This window comes from Mesoplodon densirostris, chromosome 10, assembly GCF_025265405.1.
Source record: "Mesoplodon densirostris isolate mMesDen1 chromosome 10, mMesDen1 primary haplotype, whole genome shotgun sequence".
In the NCBI taxonomy this organism is placed as follows: domain Eukaryota; kingdom Metazoa; phylum Chordata; class Mammalia; order Artiodactyla; family Ziphiidae; genus Mesoplodon; species Mesoplodon densirostris.
This window is the reverse complement of record NC_082670.1, coordinates 71223724-71247684: the sequence shown is the minus strand read 5'-3', so window position 1 is coordinate 71247684 and position 23961 is coordinate 71223724. Positions and strand designations below refer to the sequence as shown.

Sequence of the window (23961 nt, the reverse complement as noted above, 5' to 3'; positions counted from 1 at the left end):
GGCCCACCACCCACTCCATTGCTCTGGTCTTGAATAACTTGCAGGTTTCATGTCAAACCCCAAGCGGCCCTAGGTTCTCCAAGAGAAATTTTACTAAATCTACTGGTAGCAGAACCCAGCAAAGCATCCAATAAGGTGTCAGACACAGGATCGGCCCAGAACTCACAGGCTCTAGGCCCTCTAGGGCCTCATCTAGGCATCCCTGCTGTCCTCTGTGGCCCCAAAGGGCCTGTCCCAGGTCTACATCCCAGTCCCGCAGGGAGCTAAGCCCTTCTCTAGATTGCCCTGCCTGAAAGCTAGGATCCCTGGGAAGTAAATGAGACTGACCTCCGCCTCCCCACCCCTGGGGGCTTCTGGAACCCCCGCCTTGACGGCGGGGGCGGCAGGTTCAGTCCTCCGCACCCCAGCCTTTGCTTTAGAAGTCCCAGGGGGCAGGGTAGTCTCTGGAGGTGGCTTCGGCACCAGCTCAGCTTTAGCTGGGACTCCTGTCTTCTTTTCCTGGGCACTGCTCGGGGTCCTGATGGGTTCAGAAGCCCTGAGGGGCTTGGCTTGGGGACTGGCCTTGGTAGGAAGGGGACTGGCCTTGGTGGGCAGGGGACTGGCCTTGGCAGGCGGGGGGCCTGATGTCTGGCCCAGCCCCGGTGGCCCTTTCTGCTTCGGAGGGGCTGTTCCAGCTGCACGCTGAGGGGCCCCTACAGGGGGCTGCTGTGAGGTGGGCAGGGTCAGTGGGGTCGGCTCTCCCAGGCTGCCCTCCAGCAGCCGCTTAGTTTGGCAGTTCAGACAGAGCCACTCGGTTTTCTGTAAGGAAACGAGAGAGGAGGGGTTTGATGAAAATCAAAGACACTGAAGTACTCAAAGATTATTCCTGTGACTATCTCTGTAAACTTAAGGAGGAGAAAATCTCCCAAAGCATGACACTAAAGGCATGAGGAGAAAAAGGCTGATAGGCTTGTTGCCCCCAAATGACAGACGCCCCATCCTTTAGATGCATATGTAGAGTTAAAAAGACAAACCCAAAGGAAGGGTCGCTTCCTTACCCCATAGAGAGCTTTTCACTTGGCCTGAAAAGGAGAACCTGTATGAGAGGGGAGGCTACAAACGTAGCACAGTGTCTGGAGAAGAGGGGGCGCTGGGGACTCACCCCCAGGGTGTGAACAGTAAACAGCTTCTGGGAGGGGTGAGAGCCCCCGCAGACCAGGAACAGCATCAGGCAAGGACCATCTCCCAGAGGCACTGCCCCGCCCCAGCCTCCTAGGTCTCAGGCCTCAGATACCATCCTTCTCCACCCCCAAGTAAGGGCTGTGCTGGGAGGGTGCAGGCTCATGGGGCCAGGGGAGGCTGTCTGGGGGAAGCCCTGCTTGGGGGTGGGGGATGGAGCTGAGCAGTCCCCTCTGTTCACACCCCCCAGCCCAAGTCACCTTGTCTTAGGCCAGCAAAGATGCCTGGGCGAAAGCCTCCTCCTGCTCCCCCGGCCTCTGGGCTGTTCTTCCGACGGGACCTGTGTGTGCCAGCCCTTGGGCCAGGGGCCCTGCTTCCTCCAGAGTTGGGCTGGGATCAAATTCTCAACCATCAGTCCACCAGTTTCAGGATTACCCTCTCTGTGTCAGTCTAAGTGCTGGGGACTGGAGACACAGCCATGACTAAGATGGACACACAGGCTGGCATGCAGCCTTCTTGGAACCCAGAGCCCCAAAGAGGTCATTCTGAGTATGACATGGGCATCAACGGTGAATTTCCCAGAACAGCAGAAACCAAGTCTAACCCCCCAGGTCCCACTGTCTGCACAGGGAGAGGGTCGAGCATCCCAAGCCCTGAGTGGGTGATTTCTGTAGCAGGTCAGAAGCTGGCAGGAGCATGTCTCCCAGGAGCCTCCTCCAGGGTCAGGGCTCCTCCTTGGCAAGACTTGAGGCCCTGTCCTGGCCCACGAGGGAGGGTTGGGAGGGGAATAAGAGTAACAGCACACACCTGTGCCTGCTCTCGTCCCAGGGATGCAGAGCCTCGGCACCCCTACTGTCCTACTGTTGCACATCGGGGTGCCAAGACACTCAGGCTCCCACCAGCAGCTTGACCACTAGGATGGGGTATCAGGGGAACCAGAGGACACAGAACTACAAGGTCAAAGAGCCAGGGACAGGGCAAAGAGGTGGCCCTTGGCCCTCACCAGCACAAAGTGGGCCAGCATCCTCAGCACCCTTACCACACACACTGCCCCTGGGCCCAGGTCAGTCCCTAGCTCACCTGGCAGAGCCTTGGAAGCATGGTATCTCCAGGATGCCTGCCCTCAGCCTGGCATCCACAGGCCACCATGACAAGTACCGTATCAATGATTCTGCCCTGATTTCCTGCCCACAAAGCTACACACCACATCTCTGTCCTGGGCCCCAGCAGAGACCAGGTCAGGTGGGTGGCAGGGCCTTGGTGTTGATTGAGGGATAGGTCTGCTCCACAAGCTTGTTACTCAGGGCCTTGAGACCGCTTCCCTGAGACTGGAGCTCCAACTCTGCCTCGAGGTCCAATTCCACACAGGTCCTGAGCAGAGGGGCTCAGCTATGGAGCGGGACCCTTCAGAGATCCTGCAGGTACTCACCCTGTTCCTTGTAGGGCCTGGCTCTAGCACCACTGCTGACTCCCCTGGACCTTATCTGATGCTCTGTGTATCTCCCATACAAACTCCTATGAAGCAATGGGTGCTGGCCACTTGCTGGGCCTTGGGCTCACTTGGTGCCTAGGGAGAGTGCTGGATGGGCTGAGCCACGAATCCCATCCACGTTCCCCCAGCACCACCTGAGGTCACAGTGGAACTCCCTCCATGTCAGAGAGGACTGTAAGGTGGCAAAATGATCCTAGAGAAGTGGGAGGGGTGTTAGCAAAGGCCCAGAGAGAGTTCTGGAAATGAGCGAACAGCCCCTTCCCTAGCCCCAGGATCAACATGATGGGGTTAGGATCTGGGCCTAGACAGGGAGCTGGCCCAAGGCAACACTGCCCTGACTCCACCTTGGGTCCATGCACACAGCCATCCAGGTTAGGCCTCTGAAGGTTCTGTCGTCTACTTTGGCTCACCTTGCTGGCTTGGCAAACCTCTGACCTCCACCTCTGGCCTGTAGACCCCACCCCAGAAGTAACAGTCCAAATGAAGCAAGGGCACCTTGGAAGGGTGGCCTGGATGGAAGTGACAGACCTAATGCCAAGAGCTCAGAGGCAGCCCCTGCAGTGGCCTGCTTACCTGAGCCCAGAGGCCCAACCCTCAGCAGAGCATGTCAACTGTGGTCACATGCTCCCCGGGATTTCGTTCCTTCCCACGCTTACTCACAGAGGCAGCCAGGCTGCAGAAGGGGCTGCCCAGCTGGCCCTCTTGCTCCTGGCTCTGCTATAGCAGGCAGTGAGGGAAGGAGGGAGGAAGGGAGGGCAGGCAGGAGGAGGCATGTGAGGTAAGAGCTAAAAATAAACAGCTGAACTGGCTGCTGGAGGCCCTTCCCCAGCCCTCTGGGGGTGGTGGGAGAAGGGTACAGGGCATTGGGGCCACTAGAGGTGGAGCCAGGGGAGACCTGGCCAAGGATGGGGATGGGATGGGAGGCAGGCTGTGCCTGGGGGCTGGAATGCAGCTGCAAACTGAGGCCCTGACTCCTTTATTCACGTTGCTCTCATCTCTGCCCCTCACTTCATGCCCCCACCCCCACCCCGCTCCTTCATTCCCTGTTCATGCATTCCCTCTCCCCGTTTAGTGTTTACCCCCCTCATTCAATCATTCACTTGCACGTTCTCTCTCATACTCTCCCTCATCCAGCCCCAGCCCTTGGGGAGCTGCTGCTCACTTGCCCCTTTTCCTATCCCCTTTGACAAGTGGGCAGGGGACGATCTGGGACCTGGGGATGGACATGGGAGGCTCTGATGACCACTTCTGCCTTGCCTCCCTCTGTCCAGTTCCTTTCTGGGGGCAGGAAGGTAGGAATCCTCCAAAGGCTATTGCCACCTAATAACGGTGGGAGGCGTAGATGTGCATACCTTCAGATGGAGCTAGGTGGGTTCGGGGTGAGGCAGGGGAAGTGAGTTATCTGAGAGAGTTGGTAGGGTACCCCACAGGCAGGTGAGACCTGCTACTTTCCGGAATCACTGGCTGCTGTACCTCATGGGCCAAGAGAGCCCAGTGAGGCTGCCTTGGAAGCTGGGCATCCTCCCTGCACTGTCTGACACAGCCTGAATGACCGTGCAGAACACAGTCTCTCTGCACGTGGAGCTGGCCTAGGTGTCCATCTGGTTACAGCGACACCGGACTGGCTGCCTAGCCCAACATACCCCCAGCCCCACTGCCGGACCAGGGGCAGTGGATGAGAACTCCTGAGAAAAGGATGCCCAGAGGTTAAAAATAAAAGAGCCCAAGATTTGCACACTGGACCACAGGCATGGCCATCGCTGGTGCTTCTGTTCCTCTCTGGACTCTTGCCCTGCTCTTCCCTGTCCCCAGACATGCGTAGGCTCCCCTTTTTGGGACCTCTGCCTCCGATAAGAGGAATCCTCCCTGATATCCCCAACATTTGCCTTTATGGTTGGGCTGTGCTCTCCTCATGCTCCAGCACCAAATGTGTCCATTCCTTGTGGCCATCCCTCATGAGACGAGGATCTTGCACTGGCCACGGGGTCAATTCATACCCAGGTAGTAGGGGCTGGTGGGGACTCTTTCTTTCCTGTACAGAGACCCTCTTTTAGGACACTCTGGTTCCAATCTCCTGGCTCAAGGGCTGACTGTGTGTTGGACCTCACACAAGTATCTGAAGTATGGCATCTCACCTGGTTCTCACAGAAACCTAAGAGGGAGAACTATGGCCCCCAATTCCACAAGGGAGGAAACAGGTCTCCCTGAGATCACTACCCAACAGGCAGACTGAGGCAGGTCTAGAGCAGAGGCAGCCCCCACCCCAAATAGGCCCAGCCCGTCCAGGTGCCAGTTCCTTTGCCCAGGGAGGCCTGACTTTTCAAGGCCACGGCTGGTATTTTGGCAATTATAATAAGATAAGAAACAGGCAGTGTTACTGTAACAACTCCAACTCCACTAATTTCTTCACAAACTCTATTTTGAGCCGAAAGCCAATTAAAAATTAAGCCAGAGGGTACTATAATCTTTCAAAAAGATAAATAGATAAAAAATTTGGAATCAACAACTGTTAATCATGAAATGACTCACATTTTACAGCACTATGGTTAATTTTTCAGAGAAAATTTCAAAGGGAAAAGGGATCTAGTCTTATTGCCTCCTCCATTGTATGCTCTGGACTCCCTCTTGAGAAAGAAGGTAAAAAGGTTTTTACAGCTCAGAGAGTTGGGGTAATTCCCACCCTGGAAGCCCAGACAGGTGGCTCCAGCCACAGGTGGAGCCACAGCAGGTCTAACAGGCCTGGGGGGGAGCTGGCCCTCCCTCAGGCCCCCAGCCTGCATGCAGACATGCCTCATGCTGTGCACAGAGACAGCCAGATGGAGAGAGACAGCCAAGGCAGACCTACCCCTCCACCACCCTCCCAAAGCAGGATGTGTCTGGGCCACCTGCTGAAAAATCAGGAGCCTCTTACCAAGAACACACAGGGAAACACAAAATTGCTCTAAATGCCAAGTGGCCATTCACTGAGATGGGACCAAAGATGGCCCATGGCCTGGTTAAGAGCCTTAGCTGGGAAGGGCAGGGGAGGGGGACACACCAAGCACCAGCCCTTCCCCACCAGCCTCTTGCAAGACCCAAGGCAGGCAGAGCCGGGAGAAAGTTCTGATCATTGTCTGGGTGAGGGAGGACAAGGGCTTGGAGTAGGGCCGTGGCTGCAGGGATGGAAAGAAGAGGCCAGGGTCTAGTGCCAGTGGGAAGGCAGAGCCAGCAGGGCTTTGTTCATGGAATGGATGCTGAGGTGAGAGAGGGGGAGCTGAGGATGACCCCAGGCTGCCAGCTTGCACCTCTGATGGATGATGGTGGCACAGTCTCATGGTGGGAACCATGGGAGGGGGCATGATGGCTGCCCATCCACACTTTCCCCAGGAGCAGCCACAGGCCCTCTGGGGATAGCAGCATTAACAAGCAGAGCCATGAGGAGAAAGGAGTCAGAGAAGCTGGGCCATCTTCTGACTACTGTTAGGAGCAGGAGGTGCGGGTAGGGAAGATCTAGGACCAGGACGCCCAGCAGCTTTGCCATCAGGCCCATGGAACCCACAGATCCTGTGGAGGCAAGGGTGGCCCTGGCCAAGGAGGTGGCAGTGGGGCAGGACATGGAGACAGCGGGACATGGAGGGACTGGGGCAAGGGGCAACGCTAGCTACCGAGGGGCAGAAGCTCCAGGGGCCAGGGAGGCAACAATCAAGCCTCTAATGAGGGGCTGAGATCAGAATCCAGACCGCTCACCCAGAGTCAGCATGCGACTGAGACACTCCTGTTTGGGCAGAATCAGCATTTCCCCTGGCCTGGCCCAGAGGGAGCTGAAAGGAACTGTCAGGAACATTTATACTCCTGGACAGAGACAGTTTTCCCCTCCTCTCTGTACATCCTGCTTAATGAGGAAATGTGGGCCCAGAGGTCCCTCAGGGACAAGGGTCCTCCAGGCTGGGCCAGCTCAACAGTCCAACAGGGCTCAGTGTCAGGCTGTCCCACCCAGCAGTGGGTGTGTGCCTGGCTCTGGACTGGAGCTCCTCTGGCCCTGCGGTGACCCCTTGGTGCCCCCTCACCTCTCTGGGCAGCCAGGCCAGCCATCCTCCAGTGAGCCAATGGATCTAGGGTTTGGGGAGGTGGCAGTGAGGACCTGGAGGGCATCACATGAGGTATCGCATGAGGAGGTCACTCGTCTTGCTTAGGCCACCCCTCCCTGTATGTTGGAAAATATGGCCTGTGGTGGCCAAAGTAGTCTTCCTTATCACAGTGGGCTGCTCCCATGGAGGCTTGGCCCAAGGCAAGTCACAACAAGGCGCCACAGAGACCATGACTACACCACACACTCCTCTGTTGTCTCTGGGCCAGCGGTGGCCTGCACTCCACACTCTGCCCAACCATCAGTCACATATGGCTTAGCCCAGGGGCCCCAAGACTCAGGTGGCTACCGTGTGCAGGAGGAGTGGGCTTGGCTTTACAACTCCTGATATGACACAGCTGGAGACACATCCACCTGCCAAGATAAGCCAATCACAGACCGCGAAGGCACACATGGAAGGGGACACACCCAGCTATGGGCAAGGCAGCCAAGGTAGGGTTCACGTGGATGGCCCTGGGCAGGGTGGAGTAGGTGAGGGTAGGGGCAGTAGCAGCCTTCCGGCCAGGGTACCTCCGCACCTTCTCAACCTCCCAGGCTGGGCTCCAAGCTTCAAGAGAGCACCAGGCCTCCTGCTCCCTTCCACCCAGCTCTGCACGGGGCCCAGAACCTTCCTGTGGAAGAGGGACTGCAGAGAGACAGGCCCCAACCCCAGCGCTCCCTCAAACTTCCCTCTGGGTAAGAAGAGCATCTCTGAGCATCCCCACAAACAGCCCCAAGGAGGGCTAGGCCCTACCACAGGAAAGTATGTGGACCAAAGACTGTGGCTTTGACAAGGAGATATCAATACCCACGACCTCAGACAAGGAGATGAAGGGAGGACACTGCCTGGCTGGGCTGCCCCGCTGTAGGAAAGCCTTCTGCCCTGCCCTGGGCATGGGGGCACAGCCCTCTGCCTAACAGCCTTTCAGGCCCTGTGAGGGTCACAGACTGAGGGCAGGGTACGGCTTCAGGTTCTTCCTGCATGCGCAGCGGGGCTTGGCATCATCCATGAGGGCCATGCCCATGATAGCCAGGAATGGGGAGGCCGGTTCAGGGCCTCCTGAACCTGGCTACCTCTGGGACCATCCTCAGGGCACTGGTCAGCCGGTCGGAGGCAGCGGGCACCATTATTCTGTCCACTGTGCCAGTTAATTCTCTGAGTGGAAGGACAGGCCGGGGGCAGGGACAGGTAAGGAAGCATAGACCCTCTGCAGCTGTGTAGGGGCAGCCCTGTGACTGCTACAGACCCAGATTTCTACAGTCCTTTCTGGTTCCCATGCCCCCCATCACCCCAGGCCTTGGCCCCTCACCAAGGCCCAAGGGAACATGCTTGGTCCAACTCTCTTACCTCCACCAGGTGGGGCGTCGGGTTGAAGCCACACAGGTTGCACACCTGGAGTTTGCAGGTGGTACAGGTGTTATAGTTGGCGGGGCCCTTGCTGCCCACGTTGAGCTCAGCTTGGCACAGTGGGCAGGTGGCCCTTTCCTTCGGCATGGTCTTTGGCTTGGCAGCAGCCTTGGCCACTGCCTGGTGTTCTGCTCTGCCATGCTTTGGACTGGTTGTTCCCCCAGTTCTTGCCAGGGCTCCAGGCCCTGATCCAGGACCTGTTTTAGCTCCCGGCTCAGTTTTGGCTCCAGGTGCTGGCCCAGACCCGGGCCCTGAGCCTGGAGGTCTCGGGCCAGCCTGCTTGCTGGCGTCGCTGAAGACAATCTTGGGCGGCCCCTTGCTGGGGGCAGGCTGGCCCTGGGGGTCGGCCTCAGGCTGCACAGACATGAGGGTGCTTGCCTGGGTCAGCAGCGATGCACCAAGGCCAAAGAGCTTCCCAGTGAGGCCCTCCTGGGTCGGCTCAGCAGCACCAGGCCCAGAGGGCGCTGTGGTGGCACTTCTGGCCGGGGCCTCTCCTGCTGGTGGCCTGGGCTCAGCTGTGGAAGGCTTGATGGGGAGAGGGGGCTGAGGAGACACCCTCCCCACATCCGGAGGGGCAGCTGCTTGGGCAGGCCCCGGCACTGAGGTGGCCCTGGCTGTCTCAGCCTGGCGGGGGCCAGACTGTGGTCCCCCTGGGCCCCGTGATCTCTCTTGCTCCGGCTTCCCCAGGGGCTGTTTGGCTGGGGAGTGGACCGGAGACAGGGCTGGGGAGTGCAGCTGCTGCTGGCTCTTGGAGCGAGGCGCAGTGGTCATGTCCATCCCTAGAGCCCTCTGCATCTGGCAGTTCAGACAGAGCCATTCCTTCACCTGAGGAGGAAGCATCATGGTCATCAGGGTGGTCAGGACTGGGGGTGCCCATGGTCCAGGTCATTGCAGCCCACAGCAGCCAGGGCCAGCTCCTAGCACAGGCAAGGGCACCAAGCCTGGCTCCGGTGTTTCTGGGCTGCCAGGAGGTGGGCTGAGGGACAGATAGCACTGCCCTGCCCTCTAGGAGCTGCCAGGTGCGTGGAGCCAAGCAGAGGCAGTCACACACTCCCCACCCCCAACTACCAACACACTGCCTGCCAGACTGCCTTCCAGGGTCCTCCCCATGCTACTGGCTGTACCTCAGACCTGCATACATCATCCATGTCCACATCCTGCCTCACCAATCCATGCTCCCATCCTCCTGGCTGGATGACCCCAGAAGTCTCCAACTGGTCACTTTCTCTCCCCTGCTGCCCCCTTCAGGCTGTTTCCACACAGCAGCCAGAGTGATCTTTTGAAATATAAACCAGGTGGGAAAGCATGGCCCTAGAACAGTGCCTGATATGCAACAGTTACTCAATAAAAACTTGCAGAATGAATAAAGAAGTGAAGAGTAACAGGTGCGAGAGGGAGGCATACAAAATAAAAAGGAACCATGATTCCTGTCCTAGAGGAGCTTAGAGTCTAGCTGAGGAGACAAGATACAAATGAGCAATCTTGAGAGCAAAATAAGTGAGGGCAAAGTAATGCAATGTAAGTGACGTAAGTAGAATAAAAAAGCCTTTTGCTTTCTTAAGAGAAATTTTTTTAAAGAAAATGGGATAATTTGTGCCTCCAGAATAAACAAGGCATGTGTTGCTGTTCCCATGATGGACGTGTAGTTTCTCTCTGTCATTAACTACTCCCTAGGACAGCAGGCTTATGACTCAGGTTGGGCCAATCGCTGGCTGCAGCTAGGGGTGCAGGGATGGGCATGTGACCTTGCAAACAGGGCCAATCAGAGCCCTTCCATGTTACTGCATGAGTGAACAACAGGAGATAGGCTCACTCATCAGAAGGACATAGGCTTGGAGTGGTCAGTAGCCTTCTTGCCCAGCATGCAGAGAGGCACTAAGGATGAAGTCAAGAGACAGTCGGAAGCAGAGCCAAGACAAAGAGGAACGAGCAGAACTGATAACTTTATTCAATTCCCTGGATCCAGCTCTACCTTAAGTTTACCCTCGGACTTCCAGTTACATGAGCCAATATCATCTTCCTCCAAAAATCCACATACAAATCAGAGAATGTCATTTACAGGCTCAAACCCCTCTAGTGGATTCCCACCACACTTAACCATGGAAACTCTTTACTGTGACCCATGAGGCCCCCGATCTACCCCAGCCTATGCCTCTCTCTGGCCTCCTTTCCTGCCTTCTCCCCTTTGCTGTCTCACCCCAGACACGCCGGACCTCCTGTTCTGCCAAGTGGTCCTCTGAGCTCTCTTCTGTAACCAGGGCCTTTGCGCTCACTCTTCCCTCTGCCCCCGGGTGCTGCTAGCTATGCAGGTCTCAACCGAGTATCACCTCACCAACAGGGCCCTCCCTGGCCGCACAATCGAAAATACCTGGGACTTCTCTAGTGGTCCAGTGGTTAAGATTCCATGCTCCCAGTGCAGGACGCCCAGGTTCAATCCCCGGTCAGAGAACTAGATCCTGCATGCTGCAACTAAAGAGCCCACATGCCGCAACTAAAGATCCCGCAAGTGGCAACGAGGATCCCGCATGCTGCAACTAAGACCCGACACAGCCAAATAAATAAATACATAAATAAATATTTTTTAAAAAAGAAAGAAAGAAAATACCTCTGAAGCACTCTGTAGGTAATCACCTAGTTTATCCTCTTCACAGTACTTATTCTTTCCCAAAGCTTCTGCTACTTTGTGCCTTTGGGTGTCTCCTGTATCCTTGCTCCACCCATGAGCTCTTGTTTAGGTGGTCTTGGGAAAGTGCAGTGTGTGGCACAGAGCAGGGATCACTCCAGAAATGCTTGCTGTGGGATTAATCCTGACAACCTATTAATAGGGGCATAGCTCTTGCAAGGCCGCAGCCATGAGAATGGAGATTCAGCATCCCATGAGGAGGCTTCTCCTTCTCAACCAGAAAGGCAGAGGCCAAGTCTGCTCATCTATGGTTGAGCAGTGAGAGTCTTTGAAAGCACCACAGTGGCCCAGTTGCCAGGGAAAGGTCCAGTCTGGTCCCTGGGGCAGAAAGCTCCTTCTGCCCACCCTCAGGGGTGCCACCAGCCCTGCTCTCTGCCTTGAGGTGACAGGGCTGTGCTGCTGCCGCTGTGGCTGACTTGCCACAGTTTGGGAGCCTAGGCTTGGCTGTCTTGCCCAGCAGCCCAAGAGCAGCATCCAAGGAGTGGGGAGAAGACTGCACTTTAATGAGTACCCCCTGGCACCCTGCACCACACAGGGCACGTTCGCAGGCATTCTTGCATTTTACCTTCACAGTAGAGAAAACCAAGGTCTAGTATGATTTAGCCACCAGCTCTCACAGTAACCCAGCTCGGAAGGGGCACTACTGGCAAGACTGGCCCTGCCAGCCCTGCCCAGCTCCTGAGTTGCAGGCTGCAGCCTGCGGCCTTTTGCATGTCTGCCTCTTCTGCAGACCGCTTAGCCTCACGCAAGTCAAGTCATGGGTCTAGAAGTTGCCCCTGCGAAACTCAAAGACCAAGCCTGGCTCTAGAAACCATAAGAACAGAGACGCTGCAGCACTGGGGAGTGAAGCCATCCCCCAAGCCGGGAACTGTTAACTCATCTAGATGCTTTGAAGACCCAAGGCAGTTTTGTCTACCTTTGGACAAAGAAAGCTACAGAGGAAACAATCTGTGTCCCTGGGACTCAGCCCAAAGACTCCTTTAGAAAAGTCATTTTTGGCGAGGGTGATGGGGGTTCACTCCCATCAAAAGCGGGAGCTCCCAGGGGCAAGCTGTTTTGGCTCACCCTCAGAGGGACCCTGGGAGATGATTACCCTCTTGAGGGGAGGCCTAGGTCCTGGCCCAGGACGGCAGCCACAAACTCAGTTCCTGTGGTGGGTGCGCAGCCCACACTGGAGGTCCCATCTCTGAAGCACGCCCTGAGGTGGGACTTCCCGAGAAGAGGAACCTGAGAGGTAAGGCTCTTTCTCCTGGGACTTCAGGGTGACCCTCCTTTGGGTTCTGGACAGGGTTGAACAAGCGCCTGTGCTAAAACTCCTGCACTCACCACCAGAACCTTCCCTTACCCAGCCCCCATCACCCAGGCTGTCACAGGCATCTCACCTAAAATAGAACCTCTCCAAGAAACAGCTAAAACGCCCCTCAGTGACTCATCTCCCAGATGGGCGTAGCTATTTCTATCCAGCCTCTTCCAGACTGCAGGAGCCTTGACTGTGCCCTCCCCCAACCCCTCCCAGGCTCAGGCCCAGGCAGATAGGGCTAGCACACAAGGCCACCCAAGGAGAAAGCTGGCTGGGGGATCTCTCTGAACCCAGCAAGACTTTCCTCTCTGCCTCCCCGTGGAACTTCAGAAGCTTGCTGGGAGGGGCTCATCCTCAGCCTCTTCCTACTCCAAGGTCCTTACCCTGTGTTAGGGGGATGGAGGCTGTCCACTGGGTAGGGAGGGAGATGGCTGTGCACCACCAGCCCACCTGCCCACCTAGGCTGGGTATACATGACCAGGCCTGGGGCAGCTCCCCTGGCTCTGGAACCAACAACAGCGAGAGTCTTCCTCAGCTGGACACAGTGTCTGTGGCTCCTGGGTACCCTCCTAGCTGGCTGCCCACCAGAATCAGAGGGCATGGTCTTCTACCAGTGTGACAGGGAACCTCTCTTAGAGTCTTGTTATCAAATATCTCCATAAGCCCTTGGCCCATGGCCAGGAGGTAGGCAGGTCACAGACTTCATGTCCCAAGACCCAGAGATGGAGCTAAGGGGACTTCCCAGGGCTACTCTGAGGTAGATGGTTCTGCCTGACATCAGCTTTGGTCAAGCTGATCCTTCTTGCCAGCAAGGGGACCCATTGTGCCATCTCAGAGGCACAGATGCCCCTGCACCCAGCCCAGTGGGGGTCTGAGCAGCAGTGGGGATGGGAAGGCTCAGTATGGTGTGCAGCCAAGAGCTGGTCCGCAGATGGGGGAAGGAGAAGCTACAGGAACATGGTTTCCCATAGGGAGCCAGTGCCTGCTCTGCCAGGAGCCGGCCAGAGATTCAAAAAAGCAGGCCTTGTTGGTTCCTGGCTCTGAAGGGACTTTCTCCCCGAGAAGAGCCTTTCTCAGCTGCTCCCTTACTTGCACTGGTCAATCACAGAAGGGCAGTAAGGCAGTGCAGCCCACCAAGGATCCAGAGGCCTGGGACCAGGCTGGGGGCTCTGTGAACCACACGTCTGCGTGGCCTCTCCCTGCAGCTCCCTCCACTGGGCTCTGGGGCAGGAAGGGGAGTGGGGAAACTTTGGGGGAGGGGTTTCTACATCTTTCCCACAGGGGCACTGGTGGCACTGCACCTGCCACCCTGCGTCTCAGCCCCAAAGGGTGGGATCCAGCCTTGCATGTCATATTTGGCCCCAAAGGATGCTGCCCAGGGAACGTGCTTCTGCTCCTGGGTGGGGCCTGCCACACTGTCACCTCCGTGGCTACCAGGAAGCTCTGAGGGCCCCCAGCAGTAACAGGTTCTCTTTCCACCATCCCCTCCCACGTCCCCACCAGCAAGGAAGGAGGGTGGCAGACGTCACTTAGCCTGCCTTCCTGCAGAGAGCAGCGGCTTGCCTCCGAGCCCAGCCCCGCCTGGGAGAGCGGGCATGCAGGGTGTAAGATCACTGCACTGACATCATGCCTGATGCTGCATTCATTCATTTTTCCATTTTGGTACACGTTGAAACATCACAGGAGCAGCTTATAAATGAGCCTTCCCTGCTGGTGCCAAGTCTAGAGATTCCTGGGAGGGCCCCACCGGCCAGTGTGACCTCATGCTCTTCCGGGCTGTGAGTCACCTGCCAGGCCTCGATAGGAGGCGGCACATAGCCCACTGTGGGCTGGGAAGAAGGGTGGGCCTGTGCCCTCGCACTGCCCCTAGCATTGGACATATCACCTGCCTCATCCAGCATCTAGCTGCCCCAAGTCTGCCATCAATCTGCTTTGCCTGTCAACTGGTTGACCTCAGATTTAGGGGCGGGTACCACAGGGTCCCATAGAGCAGGGCACATTGATCCAGAGCTGGATCAGCCAGGCCTGTGCCAATCTCATCAGGTCAGGACCCTGAGGGGAACCCTGGGAATCTGCCCAGCATCTGAGGCCAGGATTTGGGTCGTGGAGGCTGAACCCAATTGCTGCTTGGGGCTGAAAGGCCTCACTAGCCTGGAGCTCCGTGAAAGGGAGAGAATCCATCCCCTTGCTGATCCTCCTCCACCTCCCGATATCCCTCAACTCTCCCCAAATCCTACCACAGACGGCCTCCCCTCCCTCCCAGGCCTGTCCACTGTGCCCTATAAAATCTCCTGTCCAGGACCGAGCCAACTCCCCTACACCCCATCCCCATACTCCTCTTGGACCCCAGACCACCTCTCTAGGAGAAGCTGCACTCCCTGGATTTCAGAATGTGGCAATAACTCACCTTCTCTTTAAACTCCCTAGGGCCCTCGGAGCTCAGCCTTTGGCTTACCCACCCTGTTCCCCCTCCTGGCTCCTGCTGCCTTCCAGGCTCCCTCATCATGACTCTAGTCTCAGAAGTCCTTGGCCCTGGCCTCCCAGGCTTCCACTGCACTGACTCCCACAGTCACTGCAGATGGCAGCCACCCGCTAACCCACCTGACACCTCTATCCCTCAGCCTCACCCTCAAACTTACCCTCGCCCAAAACTGTCTCTCCTCCCAAACTACCCCTGTGCCTGTCCTCCTCCAGCCTCCAGGTCATCTCTTAGGCCTCCCCACTGCAGCGGGCCTGGGGCCTTGTGGAGACCTCCCCAACCAAGCCTCTGCTTTCTGTTCGTCCATGGGCCCTCTGCTTTCACATCCCTTCCTACCCAGCTGAATCTATGGTCTGCTGATCCTGTCACACTCTGCTCAATGTCTGTGCTCTCTTGACCTGTGTCTGCTCCAGAATTAGATCCAACTGCATACCTTTTTCTCCGGGCCTACACCTGAACAGCTGAATGGGTACCAGGCAAAGGGGCTCCACTGTAAATTAACTTATGTCCTAGCTTCTCCCGGGCCCCCCAGCTGCCTGGTTAACTCACTCCATCTCTCCAGTTAGCTCTTCTCCACAAAGGCTGGTTCAATTTCTCCATCCCCATCCCTGCCTGTCATCTTCCCCTGCCTTCTGGATCAAATGATGGCCCTGCTTCCAGTGTCTCAAAAAGGAGCCACATAATAGGATGCCTCCTCCACACTCAGGATCTAGACCTGCCTTTTCGGGGGCCCCACTCTTTCAATCATGCCCCATCTCCCACATGCCTAGGCCTCGCTTTCCTCTCGGAGCTCAGACAGCACCACTGTCTCCTGCTTTTCAGAAACCCTCTTCTGCCTGCACACCTTCTCTAGTTACTGTCCGGGCTCTCTCCTCTCCTTCTCAGCCAAGCTTCTCGAGAGTTGACCACATGGATGAAGCTCAAAAAACACTGTGCTGAGTGAGAAAGGACTTACACAAAAGAGTGCATTCTGTATGATTCCATTTATATGAAGCTCTGGAATAGGCAAAACTCATCTATGGTAGATAAAAAATCAAAGCAGCAGTTGTCCCTGGAGGAGGGATGAGGATGGACATAGATGGGGCCTGAAGGGACTTTCTGTGGTGATGGGGATGTTGTCTGTCTTGACTGGAGGGCTTTGGGTGACACAGGTGCATGCTTTTGTCAAATCTCACTGAATGGTACATTTAAGCTTTGCACATTTCATTCTATATAAATTTTACCTTAAAAAAACCCCTTAAATACTGATCTCTAACTAATGAGAGGCTTACTGAAGTGTTCAGTGGGAAGTATACTGATGTCAGTATATGGCTGTGAATCTCCAAGGCCTCCAGTCCTGACCTGCCTGCACGCCAGGGTCTTAGATTTGTCACCCTATTGCACTCACTTGGGTGCTCACAGACAACTCCAACTTGACACGACCCAAACAGAAGAATTCTCCATCTCCATCTCCTACCCCCATGTCCACTACATTTCCACAACCTGTCTGTTTAGCCTCCAAAATACACCGGGAATCTGTCACGGTTCCCCCCAACCCTATGACCATCTCTACCCCAGCCCCAGCCTGCCCCTATAGGCTATTCTCCACACAGCGGCCAGAGTGTGGGGTGTGTGTGTCTGTGTGCTATTGTTGTATACATATACATCTATGAAGGGGAGTAAAACAAACATAACATAAAATGTGCCATTTTAGTCATTTTTAAGTGTAGGTTCAGTGGCATTAATTACATATATGATGTTGTGCAACCATAACCATTATCTATTTCCAAAAAGATGTTTTTAAATGCATACCTTACCTTCCCACTGCCATCATCCAAAACCCTTGACATCACATCTGGAGCCCCCAGCAGGATCTGCCTGCCCTCTGGACCTGGCTTGCTCCCTGGCCCTCACATGGGCCACGTACTTCCCCTCAGGCCTCCCCTGCCTCCACCTGTCTCTGGTCCAGCATCAGTCTAACATCTGCAGTCTAACCTCCCCTCCTTGTAGAAGTCCCCAAGAGTCTTGTCACAGCATCACAGCAAGTCCCACCAGCCCTCCTCCTGGTCCTCCACAACCCTGACCCCCAGGTGCGACTGTGTGTTTGCGGGCGTGGTTACTGGTGAACCAGCTGCCTCTCCCTCTGGCCCGGAGGCTCCCCAAGGCTGAGCAACACATCTGCTGCAGCTCTGCCTGAATCTCCAGTGTTGAGGACAGTTCCTGGCTTATATATGGACGCAAAAAGCATTTGTGGAGGGAAGAAAGGATGAGAGGAAGGGAGAGGGCCACCTTCTGACTGAGTAGATACAAGCGGGCCTGCTCAGGCCAAAGTTTGAGCTAACAGACAGTAGAAACGGCAGAACCAACAGGTGACCAGCCAGCAACTGGCTACTTTATGGAGCTTTCCTCCTCTGCCTCTTCCTGCCTCTCCCCCTCTTGTCCCTTCTCCCTGCTTCTACTTTATTTCTTTCTACTCTTTTCACTCCATTCTTTTTCATGCTGTTTTCTTTTGCCCTCACATACAAAATCAGGTGTTTTAGGAATAAAGTTTCATATTTTCTGTTCTGATTTAATTTTACATTCATTCTTAGATAACTTTACAGCCCCCTTTCACAGCTAAAAGTTAAGTGCCATGCCTGACGGCCACAGCTATAAAAAACTCCCACTCCTGAACAGCCACCTCTTCTGCCCGCCCCCAGTGGCTCTGGCCTCCACCCTGTAGTGGCCCAAGCAAGATGGCCAAGGGGCCTAGTTCCTGGGAGCAGGGACTGACAGCAAGGCTGGCTGCCCAGGGCTGGCTGAAGCTTGGGGGGCATTTCCCTACCGACTCAAGAGATTGTGTGGGTCAAAGTGGCTACTGCCAGGCAAACCACCCAAGGACTAGACGTACAGAGGGGAGAAAGGCTTCCCAAAGGGCCCGCCACCTGGAGATCCATTTCCTCTTTGTTTGGAGGTGGAGAGGGGAAGGCTGGGCCCAGGAAGGAGGAGGACACCTCTGCCTCTCCTCAGCTCACCGCTGATCCATGTCCTTCTAACACCCGCTCCTCTTTCCTCAGTGGCCCAGGCGGCAGTGTGGCCAGGAGGGAGCAGAGGGAAGGGGGCAAGGCTGGTGGCTGCAGCAGAGGAATCTGTGCTGCACTCACAGCACCACCCCCGGGCCAGCTGGTGGCCCAGCCCTCGCCGGAAAAGAGTGGGATGCAGGCAGGAGAGGAAGAGGCTTGTGGCCACTGCGTCTCTCCCTCCCTTCTCCACACCACCCACCCTGGTAAGTGCCTAAGCCCAAGGCTTGCCAATGGGGTGGGAATGGGGGAGGGCACAGTAGCTTGGTCTTGGCTTCGTCTCAGCAGTCTAGACCTTGGAACGGGTGAAGAAAGACCATGATCACTCTTCTGTAGTTTTCTTAGAGGGGCTTATAAGCAATTCTGACTAGAGCAAGGGAGGTTGAAGGCACATGGGCTGCCTGGACCTGGAAGGCTGGGGATAAGGTGGAAGCTCTGCTGCTACCCACAGGGTACAGCGTGGGCCTCCCACGTGCAGGCTACAGCCTCACTTTAGGTGCTGCTCTGAGAGGATTCTGCTGATCCGACCAGGAAGCACAGGCATGCAGTCAGCCCTGCCTCTGCACAGCACTCATTCCTGTGATGCTGTTGCTAGTGCGAGGACAGACTCCACTGAAGGAGTTCCAGGCCAGGATATGCTGCTGGGGCTGCTCTGAGCAGGGCAAGGAGGCCCCTGAGGGGGCTGACAGGGACAGGCCATGCCTGCCCCCAGCCACAGCTTGTCCTCTCCAGGAGCTCACTCCCACCCCGCTGTCCTCCCCGACCTTACCTTCCCCCTCCACCCAGCTGGCTCATGGCCACACCCGGCTCCTTCCCACAGCTATCAGAACAGGTGGCTCTGTCCCAGAGGAGAAAGGGGTGGCAGGCCTGAATGCTGAGTTACCGAAGAGCAGACAGGTGGGCTAATGTGGCACGGAGCAGGCTTGGGGCATCGGCAAAGCCACTGACGCTGGTCCCTGGACCCTGCTTCTCCTTAAACATTCCGGAGGTTTAAGGTACTTGTGCAAGAACCTACATCCAGGGAGAGAAGAGAACAGTCTTCCTGTCTTTTCCCCATCACTGGGCAGTGACTTGGCTTAAATGCTAACACCTCTGGCTCCCTGGTCAGTGCGTCGTCACAGGGAGGGTCTTTTGTGGGTGGTGAGAAATGTTCTTACCCCACAAGAAAACCCCCAGTCTTTTGCCATGGTTTCAAACAGGTTAAATTATTTACCTGCCCTGAGCAACCAGGGCTGGAGATCTCCAGGAAAAAACAGCCTCCACCACGAAGAGTGGCCAGGATAGCCCTGCTTGCTACGAACCATCCTCAGCCCAAGCAAAAATGGACTATGAATAAGGAGAATGGGGATGGGAGTCCTTGGGGTAAAACTGGAGACCTAGCTACTGGTTCTGGGTCCCCAGCTCCCTTGCTCCAGAATGAATCAGAATAAACGAAGACTTGGTCTCCTCATCTGTAAACAGAGGGTGCTCTGAGCTGCTCCCTGACTTCCATGAAGTCTTAATGTGCTCCAGGCACTCAGACCCCCAGCAAAGTGCATGGGCAGGCATCTTCCTCTCAAGGCATCACAGCCTTGAGAGCCAGCCAACCTGGGCACGGGCAGGACAGCCAGTGCCACATCTGTTTGAGTGTGGTACCCATCCAGCAGCCCCTGGGTCCACTGGCCAGAAAGCAGTGGTTCCAGATCTCAGACACTATTCTGGCCACATAGGGCTGACCTGTATGTGATTCTCATCTCCACACCTGGTGTGCTGTTTCCACAGGACCCAGCTAAAGTAATAAGACCCTGACAGATGCCATGACACAGAAAAACCAAAACTCTGAGTTCCAGTGACCATTGGCCCAGCAGTGCCAGTCTTTTCCCTCCTTTCTATTCCTTTGTCCTCACATAGCCATTCAGCACAACAGTTCTACCACATTCCTAATCTGTGCTGCAACTTGAGTTACCAACCAGCCCCTGATTCTCTCCTTGTGACACACACGATAAAAGGTTCATTTTCCATGGTCTCATTTCCAAAGATCCAAGAGCAGATTCATTAGTGGTCTGAGAGGCATGAAACCCTCCAAGTCATTTGTGTGGTGGAAAGCTGAGGAGTAATGCATCCTGCTCACATGCCCTGATGAGGCTTCGGTGACCTTCAAGGCAGGATGCAGGACCCAGGCTACCTCGGCATTACCACACTAGCAGTTTCAGGCACAAGCTCGCATCCCCAGACAGGACCCCAATTAAGCTGCCCAGTGGCCAGTGTCTGTAGTGCATCTGTGCTGGGACTGGCAGTCCCCCCACCCCTTTCCACTCTAGCTGGGCTCCTCCTAGGAAGTGAGAAATCAAAAAAGGAAGTGAGTAACCAAAAAAGGAAGTGAGTGCTGGAGCTGAAGTTCCTGGAAAAGGTCACTCTGCCTGAGCCCCTGCCACCTACACCAGCCTGACTTCAGAACCCGCCCCTTGCACTGCCCAGAACCTCAGGCCAGGCAGGAGCCCAGCCCAGGACACCAGGGCAACCCCACAGAGAGCCTTGTTGGCTGATGAACATCATGTTAGAAGGGCCAGAACAGATGTGGTTTGATCAAGGTGGATCTATCAGCAGGTACACGGGCAAAACTTGAAAATGTGCTTTCTCGTTACGTGGAAGCATGACCAGGGAAGTGAACCTGCTTTTAGTGAAGTGACAAAGGGCAACTGCTCTGACTCAAGAACTAGGCTCTGCCAGCCCCTCAGGAAAATGGGCCAAGGGTTCTCTTCCTTGACAGGAACACCACTGAAAGCCAACCGTGAAGAAGAAAAGGTTCTGCTTGGAGACCATGGCAGAAAAGGGCATCCACCAGGCGAGAACCTGGAGAATGGTCAGCATTTCCCAAACTGAATGCCATGGAACAGCAGCCCCTAATGTTCAGTGAAAGCAAGTCTGGGAAAGGCCACCAGCAACAGCCCTGTCTTGGAGCTCCTGCGTGTATATGCCTTGAAGGACCTGGTCCGGAGGCCCGCTCTTCACCAAACACTGTGAATCTGCAGTAAGCTGGAGGCCCCTTTCCTCCTGGCCCTGAGCCCCGGCTTCCTCCCAGCACAATGAGGCAGATGGACTGAGTGTCGCCAAGGTCCTCCCACTCTGCTGTTTTTCCAGGCACAGCCAAAGGCTGGTTCCCCTCCCACCTCACCAAAGGTCCTAGGCTGGGGGAGTTTGTTGTGTGGGAAGGACTGAGATGCCCACCAGGAAACTGGTGCCACCATGTGCGGCTCTCCCTTGATCTCCGCCTACCCCACCCAGAGTCGTTCGGGTCCTGCCGCTCTAGTGAGCATCCCTGGAGGCTGGAACCTGGGGGGCAGGGCCAGCACAAGAGGGGATCCCCACAGCAGCCTCTCCCATCCCTGCCTGCCAAGCCTCCCTGCTCCTGTGAGGCTGGGTGCTTCTGGCTTCTCGCTAGCAGAAACACCCAGGTGAGCTTCCCTGGCCTTAACCACGCTGTTCTAAATACTGAGGAGCAACACTTACCTAACTGATCAGTGCAGGGATGGGCTGTTTCTAATCACGGATGTAATAATCACGAGTGTACACGCCTCCTCAGAAAGCCCCCACACTCCAGGAGCCACTGCAAACGCACTGAATCATCTCCCCACACCGGCAGCTCCTTCCTTGGAATCTCACACTTACCTCTCGCAAAGCACACGTCCCACACCCACAGCACCTCATATCACAAATAGACCCCGACCTGTGAACAATTATTCTCACTCATCCCCCCACCCATGTGGTCCAAACGGCTCCTGCTGCTGATAATCCCAGCTGCGGGCCTGCAGTCACCACTCTCCATCCGGCCCAGGGGCAGAGCCCTGGGGGGACTACCAGAGACTTCTGTGGGTTACCGCGGAGGAGAGGGAGGAAGCTGACAAACCCACTCATTTCAAAGGTATGGCCCCAGCCCAGCTAGTATATTGGGGCACCCAGCCTCCATGGAACCAAAGAGAGGCTCAGGGGCATGGCTGAGCATCCCACAGCAACTCAAGGCATCCCAACACAGCAAGGGTGGGGCTGGGAACCCAGGGTCCTCTGGGGGAGAATGCAGGCCAATCTCATGGAAATGGCCTTGCAGTGGCCTCTTGGTGAGTGTAGGACACTGTCTCCATGTGGATGCTTGGCCCCCAGTCTGGGTCTCTACTTTACCCCGAGGTTGTTTCTTGGGATGGGTAGCTGCTCTGCCCCATCAGGCCCCAGCTTACTGGAACGGAAGCCCAGGGGAGGCGCTTCCTGAAGCCCAGGTGGGAGGCAGTTTCCTATCTCCCTTAACACCTTGCTCCCCTCACTGGCATCCCTCTCCAAGACCCACTGTCAGGGAGAGAGGCTGGCCAACGGCCAGGGAGACTTGCCTCCCTTTGGGCCCTGCAGCTGCTCATGGCCCTCTCCAAATGAGCATCCACTGGGAAAAGTTGTCTGTAAGACTGTTGTTGGCCCTCCCCAAGGCCATTTTTCCAGGTCAAACTTGGACCAGGTAAGAAAGCGTCTTCTACTCAAGACTGAGCCTAAGCTTTCAGTAGGTGCAGGAATCCCTCAGGACAATCCCCCACAGAGACTTTTTCTCTGCTACCACATCTGGGAGCCAGAATACAAGCCCTGGGAAGACAAAGAAGCTGATGGCCAAGGGAAATGACCAGGAAAAGAGAGCTGGTGAAAAGGGGAACCGGGGAGGCCTGGGAAGGCAGGTGGGATGGAGGAAGCCGGCGCACAGCTGATTACCTGGGTGAGGTGAGGGTTGGGGTTGAACCCACACTGGTTGCAGACCTTGTTGTGACACTGGGTGCAGGTGTTGAAGTTTGGCTGGCTGGGGGTTGACGTGAGATCCGAGGTCTTACATATGGGACACAGCGTGCTGCTGGGAAGGGGGGCGATCTGGGGGACGGAGTAGGGTGATGTGGGGGTGCTGCCTCTGTCCGGTGACACAGAGGGGGACCGCCCTGATCTCTGCGTCCTGCTGTCTACCTGCAGCGTCCTGCAGGGGCCATCAGCCTCCTGGCCTGCTGGGCCCTGTGCCCTTGTCTCCTGGGGGCTCTCACGGCTGGGAGCAGGAGCAGAAGGCTGCTTCGGGGTTGGGGAAGCTGCTCTCTGGCTACCCAGGGGCTCCTTGGGGTCCAGTCTCCTGGAAACGCTGAAATGACATTGAAAACGACGATGTTAGAGATATACCTTAGAGAAGTCCCCTGCAGAGGTCTCCACCAACCTAGGTGACTCTGCCAAGCCCCGTCGCCACCCTCCTCTGCTGCCCAGTGGCATCATCACAGCCCCCACTGGCCAAGTGCTGACTGACAAGTGTCCCCCGACTTGAACCCTCAGCACCAGGCCATGTGATCGGCTCATGAGTGTCCCCTCTTACATCCCACTAAAGTGCAGAGTCTGATTCAGTAGGTCTGGGGTAGAGTTTGCACTTTTAAGAATCTCTAAGGCACTCCAATAAAGCTGTTAAAAAAAAAAAAGAAAAAAGAAACTCTAAGGTGATGCCTTTACTATAGTCTGCAGACTACACTTTGAAAACCAAGGCTCTCAGGTGCTTCCCTGGTGGCGCAGTGGTTGGGAGTACGCCTGCCGATGCAGGGGACGCGGGTTTGTGCCCCGGTCCGGGAAGATCCCACGTGCCGCGGAGCGGCTGGGCCCGTGAGCCATGGCCGCTGGGCCTGAGCGTCCGGAGCCTGTGCTCCGCAACGGGAGAGGCCACAACAGTGAGAGGCCCACGTACTGCAAAAAAAAAAAAAAGAAAAAAAAAAAGAAAAAAGAAAACCAAGGCTCTAAACCTACACATTAGTAATACCTAGGCTGATTTAAAAATTTCTGACTCTCAGACTGCACCCCAGACAAATTACATCAAAATCTGTGGGGACAGGACCCTGGCATTACTATTTTTTTCCTCCCTAAGTGATTTCAACATGCAGCTAGTTTAGAGCTACTCCCCTGGCAGGTCTGTTACATTCTGGCTTGTCCACTTCAGAGGCCGACCCCAGGCAGTTGGAGGTGAGGGTGGGGAAGCACTCCAATGCCCGGTTAATGCCATCTCCAGCAGGGACAATGGAGCCTTCCTTCTGGCAATCTTCCAGCAGGTCTAATGCCAGACCAAGTCCCTCAAGATGGGTGAAGTGTTACCTTTCTGCTAGTGCAAGGCAGGGTGGGACCGGAGTTCTAGGATCCAGGCCTTGAGGAACCATCGAGGGGGGTTGGGGTCAATGTGCCTGACCCCAACCTCCATCCAACATGGCCCTGCTGCAGCAGAGCCAGCAGAGTTGAGTAGTTCAATGAGGTAGAAGGCAAACCATCAGGCTAA

General features: G+C 55.9%; 1 protein-coding gene across 1 annotated transcript in view; it reads right to left on the bottom strand.

Annotated features, from left to right (window-relative positions):
* Positions 1 to 23961, bottom strand: part of BSN (bassoon presynaptic cytomatrix protein) — an 85411-nt gene that overhangs the window by 13426 nt on the left and 48024 nt on the right. The window contains exons 2-4 of the mRNA XM_060110586.1: positions 22389 to 22797; positions 8104 to 8988; positions 328 to 798 (exon numbers count right to left, since the gene is read on the bottom strand). Of these exons, the coding sequence (XP_059966569.1) occupies positions 328 to 798; positions 8104 to 8988; positions 22389 to 22797 (1765 nt within the window). The remainder of the gene's footprint in view (positions 1 to 327; positions 799 to 8103; positions 8989 to 22388; positions 22798 to 23961) is intronic.